This window comes from Hetaerina americana, unplaced genomic scaffold (genome assembly GCF_022747635.1).
Source record: "Hetaerina americana unplaced genomic scaffold, ioHetAmer1.1.p SCAF_2, whole genome shotgun sequence".
NCBI lineage: Eukaryota > Metazoa > Arthropoda > Insecta > Odonata > Calopterygidae > Hetaerina > Hetaerina americana.
Genome location: NW_027286763.1, coordinates 75483392 through 75498122, shown reverse-complemented (window position 1 = coordinate 75498122; position 14731 = coordinate 75483392). Strand labels below are relative to the sequence as shown.

The 14731-nt window shown below is 35.6% G+C and overlaps 1 protein-coding gene across 1 annotated transcript in view; it reads left to right on the top strand.

Annotated features, from left to right (window-relative positions):
- Positions 1–14731, top strand: part of htt (huntingtin) — an 88725-nt gene that overhangs the window by 62900 nt on the left and 11094 nt on the right. The window contains exons 37-46 of the mRNA XM_071585390.1: positions 63–321; positions 2150–2288; positions 7233–7409; positions 8000–8123; positions 10009–10142; positions 10656–10790; positions 10903–11015; positions 11125–11234; positions 12754–12972; positions 13873–14252. Coding sequence (XP_071441491.1) covers positions 63–321; positions 2150–2288; positions 7233–7409; positions 8000–8123; positions 10009–10142; positions 10656–10790; positions 10903–11015; positions 11125–11234; positions 12754–12972; positions 13873–14252 — 1790 coding nt within the window. The remainder of the gene's footprint in view (positions 1–62; positions 322–2149; positions 2289–7232; positions 7410–7999; positions 8124–10008; positions 10143–10655; positions 10791–10902; positions 11016–11124; positions 11235–12753; positions 12973–13872; positions 14253–14731) is intronic.

Genomic DNA, 14731 nt, shown 5'->3' with positions numbered 1-14731 from the left:
TACCAATGGAAATGGGGTTTTGGAATTACTTCAATTGTAGCACTCGTATTTTTGGCTTATAGGCTGCCAATTGGCTGGTCATGCAAGAAAATGGTTCTCATCCCAAACCACAGAGCTTACATTATGCACTAGAAGGTGCAGCAGCGATGCTTAGCTGCTCTGTTCTTAGTGCATGGCTAGCTGGCGACCCATCTTCAAACAACAGTAGCCATCTATCTGTAACTTGGATTGCCTCTGGAGTGTCAGCCGTCACACGCCTCACTACATTTCTCCTTGGGGGAGAGCAACACCTACCCTATCCGTTTAGCATAGCTTCATCTGGTAAGATAATAAGGGCATTTTAATTGAGATTGATGCTTTGTTTTCAGGTTCAATTCTTCCCAAGAGTGAAGGAAACCTAAATTTCAAATATTAATTCATTATATCTTTATATATGTATTAATAACTGCAATTAAAGTTCATTTATCTTTAACACTCTGACCTAATTTTAGATAGTCAACATATTGAATATATTGTATGCAAAATTATGTTTATTTCAAATTAAGAAAGAGAAGCTGATGATGTCAAATGAGCCCAATAAACTGCTTATTTAATGTAATAATCATATTTATAATTGTGAGTACCAATTCATGACTGTGAATAGTAGCACATGATTGTCTTTTGTAGAGTATTATCGTAACTTCCTAGCTGCTGAATATAACTACAGAGTACGAAACATTTAACATTTAACATCCATTTTTCATGGTGGTACTTGTTGATGTAAGAATAATTTTAAATATACTGATAAGTGAGTCACTTTGAATCTATTAATGTTAAATGTAATAAAATCCTTTGCAGAAGCTTAATTAGATATTTGACTTTTCCATGTCCTGATAGTAGAGCAAATTTTGCAAAATAGAGGAAATTGCATATGGAGAATCACCATGCAAATTCACTCCTGTTCGAAAATTCTTATCTGCAATTTTTTACTTAGATTAACCAGGACTGTGAAAAATTGTCCATGTGAAGTAAAAAAGTTCATTCAAGTTCTAAGGTTACCTTTTTTTTCTCAGGACAGGGTGTAGATAGTAATATGTGGTTGAGCTTAAAATATGCAGTTGCTCCTTATTAATACAAGAGGTTGTGCACTATACAGTGCACAAGGTTTGCATAGTTGCCACTATAGTGAGAAGTCTTTTAAATACTTAAAATGGCATCATTAATGTATGAGAACAGCATGTTATACTTTTTCTCTATTTACATGGTTTCAGTCTAATCAATTGAGGGAAATACTTAGTGATGGTGTTACGAATTTGCAATAGTACCGTAAGGTTTATCCAAGTTGGATGTTTGTTTTGGGTACTAAATCATGCTGGTAACCTTGGGAAACACAGGAGATGTAAATGAGCCTCCAACCTTGATGTGTGTGATTTTACTTGCCCTATAGGGCTTTTATAATTTATAATTAGTATTAGGTGAGCCCTAGCATCCCATATGAAACCAATCCTTGGATTGATTACTGTGGTTTAGTTATGCATGTAAACACTCTCTACTTTTCTTTTTCCTTTAACCTGATACAGGCATAACTTACTACTGCTGATATTAGAGAATGCTCTTTATTCAGTTCTTATTCTAAACTTATTCTCTCATGTGCTTAACTGCACTTTCTTTATTCAATTTGTGATCTTGTAAAACAGCCATTTCCATAATGATATTGGGGTATTTACTTTGTGGAGTCTCCTGCAATTTGCTTTCAAAATATAGTCTCAAAGAGTGACTTAAATGATGAGTAACTTTACATTCTCAACCGTAATATCAACAGTGCGTAATTTAAATTTCTACTTATTGCAGGGATAATATGTAGGTGAAAATGAATAGATTTTAGTGCATTCAATATACATATATGCATTCACTGGTATAAATTTAATTGAAACTTACTTGTCAAGTTGAAAAGTCCTAGTCTACAAGAACTTTAAAGCTTTTATAAATATTTTGTGTTTTGATTCATATTCCAGTCTTGCCTTTTTTTACGTAAGTGGTTTTTTTCACAATACTATATGCATATATTACAATTTTGTGACCATGCTTCAAAATTCATCAGTTAGTTATTATTAACTAGTATTAAGTTTGATATATTTTCTGCTATAATCTTTCTTTCACAAAAATACAGGACTCGCTGGTGCTCTTGAGGACCCTGAGAAAATCACAAGTGCTCACCCATGCCTCCAGATCGCTGCTCTGATCCACTGGTTAGAAAGGACCAAAGTAAAGATGCCAAATATACCCAAGTTTTTGGCCACTCCATTGAAGTAAGTTTCAATTATTTCGGTGATGCTTGCTGTAATGTAGTAAGATGTACATTTTATTATAAATTCTCAGCACTATTTGGTGTTCAGAGGGTTGCAGTCATCCTCATTCTTTATGCTCATTGTATCTGAATTTTAAAATACATTATTTAGAAAAGAAAGGAATAACTATTATGTCTCTGCAAAGCAAATTTCATTTTCCTAGAATTCCAAGTTTTCTTAGTAATTGAAAAAGAAAACTTGGTTTTTCCACGTAAAATATTTATTCACGACCTAGGTTTCGACGCTCAGCGTCATCTTCAGGTGAAATACAGGCCAAAATCTTTCTTATATAACAGAAGGAATGGGGAGGTGGGGGGTGGGTGTATGGATGTAAGAAAGGAAGAGGAGATGGTGGGGGAGGGAAAGGAGCGGGATTGGGGTATTACTGTGAAGGAGGAGCCAAGGTTAGCCTCCGGGGGGGAGGGAGGGGTGGGGGAGGTTAAGGAAGCATGGTAGGGAAAGGGTTACCTGGCGGGGGTCCGCCTTGGGGTTAGTGGAGATAGGACAAAGAGTTTGGGAGTTTAAGGTTGAGGAGGGGTGACCGGGAGTTACATAGCACGTCGTTCACTATATTACAGGTAGAATTCGCTCTTTCCAATATCTCCATATTTTCCAAAATGTCCAACCGGGGGCCTTTTCTTTCGAAATGGAGAAACTCCACGCACCACTAATGTTTCTTTAATGCAGGATTCAAGACTTACCAAATTTGAATAAATTACCAGTAATATCATATCTACATATATATCTACATAATACCCCGCAATCTGCCGCAAGGGCGTGTGGCGGGGGGTGTTAGGTCACCAACCGTAAAAGGAAAAATACCACATGAAAAAAAACAACACGGAAAATCACACCCACAGCAGCGCACACACTCATGCAAAAATCCCTTCATCCAATACTCATGCAAACACATATACCGCAAAACAACTAAAAAACTGCACCCCATGATGCAGCACGAAAGCCATCCTACAACACGGAAGCCAGGACGCAACAAGCAAGAAATTGAAACATCACTACCACATGAAAATGCACCACGAAACACTCTACCCCCAAAGAGTCTGTAAAAGGCCGGGAATGCGACCCAACGTTGCAGGTAGCAGGAATTTCCCCCCGCGGAGAGGGACGAGGGATTGAAAGAGAAACTTAAAAACAGATGAACAGAACACGAATGAGGTCATTCGGAAAGAATGGGTTATTATAACAAAACACACAAGGTTAGTGGAAGAGCATGCATTTAAATACAACTAACTATTTTTTAGACGCTGAGGGTGGTAAGTGGAATTTTTGCTATGTATAACACTGCAGTTGCTATCCCGTATTGTCCGTGGGAAGAAGGAGTCCTTGAGTCGGCTAGTTCTGGCATCTATTTCCCGAATTTTATATGCATGATCCAAGCGACCAATGTATGTAGGAGTACGAATAATTTGCAAGACCTCGGTGGTAAAACATGCGGATCTAAATTTATTTAATAATTTCAATCTTGCATTGAATCGTCTCTCAGCCTATGATTCCCACCCCAAATCCATGAGCATTTCGGTGACGCTTTGCGTTTTATCGTAGGAATTTTTTACAAAACGGGCTGCCCGGCGTTGAACCTTCTCAATTTCCCGAATGAGACCTTTTTCACTCGGATCCCACACGCTGCATGCGTATTCTAAATGAGGCCTTACAAGAGCGTGGTAACAACGTTCCTTGACCTTCGAGTCACTTTTGCCGACAACGCGTCTAATGAATCCCAATTTTTTATATACTTGACCGCAGACTTTACGTATGTGAGTCCCCCAAGTTAAGTCTTTTGTGAATGTGACACCTAGGTATTTTACCGTATCAACTACTGCTAGGTCACCTCCAGCTAATTTGTAAGCAAATCCCGTTGATCTTTTAAAGAAATTTACCACTGAACATTTATTATAATTTAGAGTCAATCCCCAGTTAGAACACTATTTAGTAATGCAATTTAAATCCTGCGCTAGAATAAAACGATCCTCATCCCCAGATATCTCCCGATAGATCACCGTGTCATCCGCGAACATCCTAATTTTACTTTTCACTTCGCGGTTCAAATTGTTAACAAAAATCAAGAAAAGCAACGGCCCGATCACACTTCCCTGAAGTACCCCCGACGTGACTCGAACGCTGTCGGAACTAGCGCCATCAAGGACTACCCTCTGTTCCCGCTCTGAAAGAAAATCTTTAACCCAACTTATGGCACCCTTGTTTATACCCGCGACCTTTAATTTATGAATGAGTTTACCATGTGGGACCTTATCAAATGCCTTTTGAAAATCTAAGAAGATGGCATCCACTTGCCTACCTCTCTCACCAGATACAAGTAAATCATGTGTAAATAATCCTAATTGGGTTTCGCAGGAGCGGGTTTTCCTGAATCCGTGTTGATTGTCACTTAAAAAGTTAATATTGTCAAGGTGTCTCATTATTGAACTGACAATTATGTGCTCTAAGATTTTGCAACAGATGGAAGTGAGAGATATAGGTCTGTAATTACTGGGATCCTCCCTGTCACCACTTTTTAAAATAGGCGTTATTTGCACGGTTTTCCAAATCTTAGGTACTTTGCACTCTGTGAGGGATTTGTTAAATATAAATTCAAGGTACGGGGCAATGTTTGGAGCTAAATATTTTATCACCCTAGCTGGTATATTTTCGGGACCCGGGGATTTGTTGGGTTTAATCTCATTAAGCAATTTTAGAATTCCTTGTTGGTCCACTGTTATTTTTTCCATGGGTGGAGTATGTATTGTTTCTTGGAGATATGCGGTGGCAACATCATTCGAGAAAACGCTTTGGAAGAATGAATTTAGGATGTTAGCTTTACCCTCGCTGTCTGTATGAATTATATTGCTACAATCCCTTAAGCAAGCCACGGTTTGTTTACTCCCATTTACTTCCCTAACATATGACCAGAAAGCTTTGGGGTCAGTGTCCAAGTGCTCGCAAAGTACTTTGCGTTTAAAGTCCAGTAAGGCGCTACGTAATTGTGTTTTGGTTTCAATTTTAGAGGATCTATATGTGTCCCATAATTGTTTATTCTCAGGGGATGATGTGTTCACGCCTGCCCTCTTTACCCTAGACTGTAGCATTCTCTGCTTTCGAAGGGCTTTTCTAACGTCTTTATTGTACCACCTGGGGTCGCGATTTGCTTTAACGTATTTTATAGGTATGAAATCTACGATTCCTTTTTGCATGATATTGACGAATTCTGTCCAAGTTTCTTCCACGTTGACATGACTTAAGCGGGTTTTGAACTCGGGTAGTGAAGAGTTTAATTGATTGGCAAAAGATTCAAAGTCTGCTTTATGGTAATTATAAATTTTTCTTTTTGGTTTAACAATCTTTTTTATTTCTATGTCCAAGTGGACATTAATTGCTTTATGGTCACTCAATCCCTCATCAGTTGATACACTAATAATTTATCACATTAAATACAAACATAGAGCTGTACTATATGGGAAGCATTGCAAAAATGCAGACAAATTAAGCAATTTTTCCAAACATTTTTTATTACAAAATGAAAATTTTTCCAAAATTTTTTGTACTAAATTGTTTGTATGATCATAAACAATAAATTTATTCTATGTATCCCCCACTTGCTTGACTGACAGCCTTTATTCTCGGTCTGAAGCATTCACAGGTCCATTTTAATGCACCACGGTCCATATCGGCAAATGTCGTCTCAATAATGGATGTCTGAACTTAATTGTGGCCCTTTCAACCACACTCCACTCAGAGTAGTCCAGTGGATTTAAATCTGGGCTGTTGGAAGGCCAGAATTCTTAAGACCAAAACATATCCATGTTGTCAAGCAACCAATTGTGCACCAAATGACTTATTGGCTGGCACACCATCCTGCTGGAAAATATACGGCCTTCCAGCTGACGCAGTTTCCAACCATGGCTTCACTGCATTGGTCAACATGCAAATAAATTCCTTTGTTGATATTTTTTCCTTTGTTAAGGAAATTCGGTGGTATGACATCACCCAGACAACTGTCAGGCATCCTGACAGCACGCTCCTATGAGTGAGTTTTCCCCACTGTTGTTACAAAACTGTTGTCGGACATTTACAAAACACCTTGGAGTTTTGTTAAATGCAGGAGTATTACCTAACGTGGTATTTACAATTTATCATTTTTCACCGCTTCTCTTCACCTTCACCTTCACCTTCGAAGAAGGGGAACACAGAAAAATCGGCCAACAAGATGATGGCAATGATTTTTTGGGATGCATGTGGAATCATCTTTTTCAATGACTTACAAAAAGGACAAACAATAAATGGAGAGTATAATGCATCGTTATTGCACCAGTACAGCGAAGAAATCAAGGAAAAATGTTCTCATTTTTACATAGGCTAAGAAAAAAATTTTCTTCCATAAAGACAATGCACCTGCCTCACTTGAATGATAAAAATCATGGAATTAATGTTTGAATTTTTCTGTTTTTATTTCCAAACTTGAACTTGGCTCCGTGGAAAATAATTCATGTCAAATGAGGTGGTCATCGCTTACACAGGTTCCTATTTTGAAGGCCTTCAGAAATCATACTTTTTGACACTTGAAAAAGTTAGAGAATGCTGGGGCCACTGTATCTAGCTAAAAGGAGATTACATTGAAACATTTTTAAATATTACCCAAAATAATTTTTCCTTTTTTTCCTAAGGATTTATTGAACAATCAACATATTTTATTTCAGTGCAACATTTTACGTTTAGTTTTATTTTTTCAGGTGATTTTAATTTGTATTATTTGTGCATATAGATTTAACCACTTTTATATGATAGTCACAGAATTGCTAAAAGAAATAATTTTCTATTCATATAATGTCAAAAGATTTATTGTGCCATTTCTGGAGTATGATAATTTAGAGGAAATCATCCTCTTAATTCTAGGTGCATTGTAATTGGACTGGCCAGGATGCCTCTTGTTAATTCTTACGCTCTGGTCCCTCCAGAAGCGTTGAAGCAAGGTTGGAAGGTGGAGCCTACTGGTTCCTACAAAACTCAGTTACCACCGCTCCCAATCGAGTATCTACAGGAAGTGGAGGTGCTGGAGCAGTTTATATTCCGGTAAAGTTATTTTATATAGGTACTGGGGATGTCAAAAATTGATAGTTAATTATCTCTGGTCATGAAAATGAAAGTCATTAGGCAATTATTAAACACAAGTTAAAAGGATTTTTTTTGTAATTATCATCTTTAAACATGGAATTTCACCCCTTTGTGATTAAAGCTTTGAGTCCATTGATGATAATATTCTAAAGCTATCCATGTCAGTTTTCAGTGAATCATTATGTAATGTGCTTATGTATAATCATTATTTTTTGGTTTGGGGTGGTGACAGGGAACCTCAGTGGGTTCTAGTTTTTTTTGCCATTTAAATCAAAAAAGACATTATTTTGGAGTCTACTTATTTTTGGGATATACCCTGTGATAGGGAATTGCAATGCATGAAAGGATTTGAATTTCTAAATTTTTCATACCCAGTCACAGTTTAATATTACATAATAATTGCTCCATCACTAAACATTATTCTCTAGTTTATAGTAATCCTGTTAGTATTTTGTTTTGTCCATTGCTTTTAGCTGCAAAAAAATGGATATCTAAGTGAGAATATTAATTTTATTAAATTTAATGTTTCAATTTCATTGATTCCAAAGTGTGGCACTTTTGGGATGGATAAGCAGGCAACAGTTTGAAGAAATGTGGGTAGCATTCTTGAGTGTGCTAAGTTCCAGTCCAAATGAAGGCACTAGTCCTGATGAAACCCTCCTAATGGCACAGGTATGGACTGCTCAAATGCCCAAACAATACTAGGTAAATTGTTTACGGGAAAACAAGATCCCTCTGAATTGGGAAAAATACCATGCCAAAGATAACCTCCTGAGCATTTGTTTGGGAAATAGATTAATGATTAATAGGCTTAGCAAACATTCTTACGACTTTCTTATCTCAATTTCCCAGTATTTTTTAAGTACAAATCAGATCTACCCATCTTCATTGGAGTCTGAAATCTGCATATCAGTTACATTTCTGTTCTTTTGAATTGAATCCAACATATTCCCACATTTAACCAGACATTATTCAATTGTTCCTACATTGCATCAAAAAACACAAAATGTATCTTCTTGTCATTCTGATTTTACCCTTACTCTTTCCGGGGACTTGTTGTTTTGTTAATTAGTGAATTAAAAGAAACGGTAACTATGGCGGTGTAAGTATTATGGGAAAGATCAACCCAAGCCGTACTCTTAATGGTGGGCAAAGGATGTGGTGAAGAGTAAAAAAAACGTATAAAATCAAATTAAATGAAAAATGATAGTGGGTTAGGACGGAGCAAACAATTAAATCAACATACAATAACAAAACACACTCTAGCTAAGGTGTGCTAGATGGCATTGGCCCTTGCCCGTTGCAAGCTCTCAAAACACACTTGGCTAGGAGATACTATCTAGTATATCCAAGCTAGAGAGTGTGTGATTTATTTATTTGTATTTATTTTTATTTTATTACGTGCGATTGGCGTAGGGAGAAATCTCTCGTAAGCCCTGTGTGTTTTGAGTGCTTGCGACGGGCGAGAGTCAATGCTATCTGGTACACCTTAGCTAGAGTGTGTTTTGTTATTGCGTGTTGATTTAATCGTTTGTACCATCCTAACCCACTATCATTTTTCGTTTAATTTAATTTTATATTTATTTTTAACCCTGAATATTCCCTCGCCATATCCTTTGCCCACCATGAAGAGTACGACTGGGGATGATCTCTCCCATAAAGGTTAATTAGTTGATAAATAAAAGGTTAATGCAATGGGAAACTGAAGAGAAATTTTCCTGCTCTGATTCATTACACATCAACATGACTATTTTTGTGAAGTTTAATAAGCTATATCTTGACTTATGATATATACGGATGTAAAATTCCCATGTAAGCTTCAAGGTTCCTTAATTTTTTCCAAATTCATTTCATGACTTAAATTATATATCTACTGAATTGAATCAGCAATCTGGTTAAGGGACAGAGCCAGGAGCAGTATTCTCTAATGAAGTGTCTAGCCCTCTAAATTATTATTATGAATTTTCCAGGCCTCAGTAAATTAAGCTAATCAATATTGGGTGAACACAAAATGGTTTATTTGAGGCTATGGCATTTAACAATTTTATTATCAAGACTTAAAATGGTTGAATATTTGCTGAAGAAACACCTAGAATGGGAAAAGAGGTCAATAACCCCATTACATTATTTCATATTCTTAATGGATGCACAAATTCTGAATTTTATTTAAATTCTACTGAAAATTATTGGGGAAAGAAAAATTTTAAAAATGAAAAAATTCGGTTTGCTGTGATAAGGAGGAGATATCAGGGGGTGAGGGAGTGAACTCAGAGAAGGATGGAGGGCTGCAATGCACCATTCTGAGGGTTTAAATATTGATGCTGATGATGTATACAGTGACCCACGTCTTTTCACTGCTATCCTCAAAATGAGCACTGTAAATAAGGATATTTCAGCTAGCTCAATACTCTTATACTCAATTATTTCAGCCCTAATTTTGTTCATTTTATGATTTAAAGTGATGTGTATCATGTTCTATGCATAACTGTAGTTCTTTTGAAATCTTTTGTTTACTATTTAATTCTCATATTTCATTCTTTGTTTCTGGCTGTTTTAGGCTAATAGCTTAGCGGTACAGTCAATGACTGCACTTTTGATGCAGACCTTATTGTTGCCCATGCCAGGGAACCCTAGTGTCAGTCACCTCATTCACCAGTCGAGAGATAATCCTCTGGAATTTCGTAATTCTAGGTGAGTGTTTAAAAGATAAATGCAAAAGAGGGAAGGGTCTTTTCTGACACTTGCCTCATCAATGACATACTTTGTCCCGAGGCTATTTCTCATGCCTCTAATATTATCATGTGTAACATTTCATTTAGTTAATTTTTAAATGAGGTGTACTGTTGTCATTGAGACATTGTGCAAAATATTAAGAATAACTTATTTATGTGTAGGCTTTTTTGTGTTTGTCATTCAAAGTTCTGTTTTTGTGACAGCATTCTTCCTTTACCGGACTTCTGTTTGTTGAAACAAAAGGAAATCACTTTAAGGACATCCATAAAAGACACCCACAGTTTTCATGTAAAGAAAGAAACAAAATCCTCTAAATCTTGCTTTATCACAGGTTACTTGTATGCTATTTTCATAAGTAATTTAGTAGTTTATTAAGTCAATGGTAGACATTAGTATAAACAGAAATTTTCAGTTATCTTAACTGTCAAAAAGTGGTTCTAATTCTTTGGTATTATTTCATTATCACATAAGCATTGGTCAGAAGTTAGCGTCAATACATGAACTTCTATGCTGGAGGATACGTGACTTTGGCTTACTTGGAAGTGGCATTCATCTGCAAGATGTTTTTCACCAAGGAAACCTTGAGAAGGTTAACAATCCTTTCAGGTAGGGTTTTCAATCAATCCTATATTTAATTTTCTAGAAATCTTTTTTTCGTAATGGCACTGTTCATATAATATCAATCCTACAAAATAGAATGATGATATCTTTGATGTAGATATGGACACAGCCAAGTATCTTTGGAATACCTCTGGACATCTACTGGAGCTTTTACTGAGTCAGACTCAAATGAGGAAGGCAATGAAAATAATATTCAACCAGAGAATAAAGGTAGGTTAATGCTAAGTGGATTCAATATATTATGTACTGCTTCATCCACTTTTTTTTGTTTTTATTGCTTGATGAAATAATGATATATGTATTTCCTTCTTTTCTCTAGCATCGAAGCAATGCTTGGAGCGTGCCCAACGTTTGAGTGAGAGTGGCCTTGACCTACCATCTTGCTTATTTTTTCTCCTTGATCTTTACTCTCAGTGGTCAAACTCTCAAGTAAGTGAGTTTATTTTCAATGGCTGTGTTAACTTATATTATTTATGCTCTCTCAAAATCTGTCTAAGGACAACCATCATGCTTTATATTTCAGATTGATTTTTATACCTTAGTTTTATACCTAAATTATGTAAAATTAAAGCACTCTTTTAATAGATAAATCTGCATGTTAACACACATTGTAATATGTAGGAATGGGAATTTAACACTGTATTAGGTTATCCCAAGGGAATAAAAAAGTTTGTCTTTTTGTCAAATGATGTGTGAAGTTTAATGATTCTCAATTACCCCTATTCTGCCTCTGTTCACCTCTTTTCCTCAATTACTGTATTGTAAGGAAACAAAAAACAATTTTTTCTTCTTTCATATAGTTTATTAAATTCCATAAAAATTAATTAATTCTTATATGGGATGATTTTTTTATATTATATGCTCCCTGTAAATGAATGCAGACTAATTTTGCCATTTCCACAGGACTTTTTATTTTTCACAGCCATGGTTTCATCGCAAGGCAACATCATCAGTGATTATGTTGCCTTGTGACGAAACCATGGTCGTGAAAAATAAAAAGTCCTGAGGAAATGGCAAAGTTAGTCTTCATTCATTTACTATGAAAGACTGCCACCGAGTAATGCCTGAGACTGAGTCTTATACTCTCTGTCAAACAGCAGTAAGAGAAAATGTTTGCACTGCATCAAATAACTCTATGTATTTGTTGCATAAGCTGATTCTGAATAGCCCCATACCCAATTACATCCCTAAGGTATTATATTTCAGTGTCATTGCACTTTATTATGTGAAGCATGTGTGTTTCATAATATAAACTCCAAAATTCTTAATGCAGCTGAAACCTAGTATCTTTATAAGGCATGAAAATTATATATCATATGCTACGCTGAATTGATATTATTTTTATTTCAAATCATTTTAGAATATGTATGCCTGCATTATTTCCTGTTACATGGTTTCCCATGGCAGCATGTTCAAAAGATCTTAAAAAGTATATTACATTTTTCATCTATCATGTTTTATAAAAATAAATGTGATTGAGACCAATCTTCTTGTAGCTTAAAAAAATTCCTGGGTAACATGAAAATGATTTAAATTTCAAATAAAATTGTTCGTTTAATTTTGTTTTTAATTTAATGAAATAGATTGACAACATTTTTCATTTCTATGAATATTGGTGATCACTTTATTCTCCTATTATTATTCAATTTGCTTTAAATACTGTTGAACTATTTGGACATAGAGACAATGTAATTGATTCAATCTCTTTTTACAAATTTTTAAATTTGTCTAAACTGTGTACTATTTTGTTTAAGAAATGTTATTCTCAAATGGTTAATTTCCATTGAATAAATTTATCAAAATATCTTCATATTAGGACAGGCTTAAATCCTAAAGAAATTAGTTTATGTACAGACGAGTTGTTTCCTATTATAATTAATTCTTAAAACAGAGATTATCATTTAACATAATCCAAACTTAAATGTGATATTCTGATATTTTCATGTAGTCTCCAGTCCCTCTGCACATTATAGGAGAAAGTATTCGATCATTGTTGGCTTTATCTGACTTGTTCACGGATGGCATGCAGTTTGCTAGGATGTTACGCTCGAGTCTAAGTCTTCTACGAATACATGCTCCTGAAGATCAGCTTACATCTCAGTATTTGGTGTTAGGAGCCTGCAAGGCAGCAGCTGTGCTGGTTGCTAATATGTCCCCAGCAAGCCCTGTAAGTATATTGTGCTCTCTATCACAAGCTGAAAAACCTTCACTTCAATTTTATAACCATAATATTCGTAAATCATGCTTGTTGAATGGCTTTTACGTTTCCATATTATAATGTTAAATTAAGATTTGTACATATTCCCTTTTTTTGTCTTCAAAATTGGCTTGAAAGGATAGTTAAAGGGGCACAAAAGAAACTTAGCATCGAGATTAATTTAAAACCACACATTCTAATTTCCAACATTTACACTTGTAAAGTGTTGTGAAACAGCAAAGTGCCAAAGTTTTTTTAAAGTAAACGAGACTTCAATTTTGAGCCTGGAGCAAGTTTATTAAGGAGTAAGAGTACAAATAATAATTTGCATATTGTGGCATACTATATGTCTTCGAGTACATGGCACTGCGAAGATGATTTTAAGTGTACTTTCCAGTTTCAAACTACCAATCTGAAATCCATGGCTCGAGTATTAGTTGAGGACGGGAAAAATTAGTTTTGGAAATTTTATGGAATAAACTACAAGTAAATGAATAATTTTCAGTCAAAATTAAATAGCTAAGTGAATAAATAAAAATGGTGGGAAGGCAATTTTTTTAATTAAAATTTCCTACAATGTTCACTGTAGCTCTTGAATAAAGTAGAACCATTCAATTTCTAGAGCTATCCACTGTTAAATCATTGATTCAGGTCAAGTCAGATTATTTTTCTCACTTAACTCTTAGTCAAATTAAGATTTTCATTGACCTGAAGAAGGTAGAAATTTCTTGCCTTATACATGAAGCTATACAGCACTCATTTTCTCTGAGATTAAAAGTGCATTGGTATGAATTGATGAGTGTTATGTATTATTATTGATTCTATTCCTGTGTATGCATTGCTTTCTAACAATAATTTATTTTCCCTCAGGATATGGAGGCACAAGACAGAGTTCGTCGTGCTCTTGAATTGGGACTCAGGAGTTCATTCATGCCCACTAGGCTTGCCTCAATTCATGGTTTGCTTTATTTGCTTCAGGCAGCATTTTCACGAAACCACATTGTGGGTGGAGTTGGTCCCATAGGGAATCGTGATGAGTCCCTTGGCATGGGTAGTTTGAAACGAAATACCACTCGTCAGTCAAGAGGAGAAATAAACATGCAGCAGTTATCAGGAAAGGCTGGAGAAGTGGTACGCAGGGCTGTTGCTAGTGGTGTTGGAATCGTTCAGGCTCCTTTGGGCAGTGAATTGCAGCTTCTACTTCCTATTGCAATGGATTATATTCAAAGGAATTTTGGGGATGATTTGGGGTGAGTTTTTATTTTATAGAACTGTGGCCATATCTGCTGAAGATTCTTTTATCTTGAAATACATTAAAAGAGATCAATTATATCGCACTACTGAAAAAATAGAATATCAATCCCATGATAGTGTGCCAAATAATCATATTTTCATTTGAGTTTGATACTCCCATATTTTGCCAGGAATATGTCCAATTTCATATTATTGTTGTATATTTATTTTATATCTAAGCTATTGATGTGTTGATTCCACTTCTTTTTTAGTTTTGGCTCCAGTTTTTGTTTTTAGCCTCAGTTCATGGTTATAAGTATAACTCATTAAAGTTAGTTGTTCTGATTGTAGATGTGTTCTGTGTGGTGAAAGACTCCGTTTGAGAACTTAAAGTGCATAACAGACTGCAGGGCAAATATAGATGCACCAATAGCAGACAGCTAAGCAAATCCTCCTAGGATTCCTTTGCCTTATCTGAGTACAGCTTCCTAGCTCC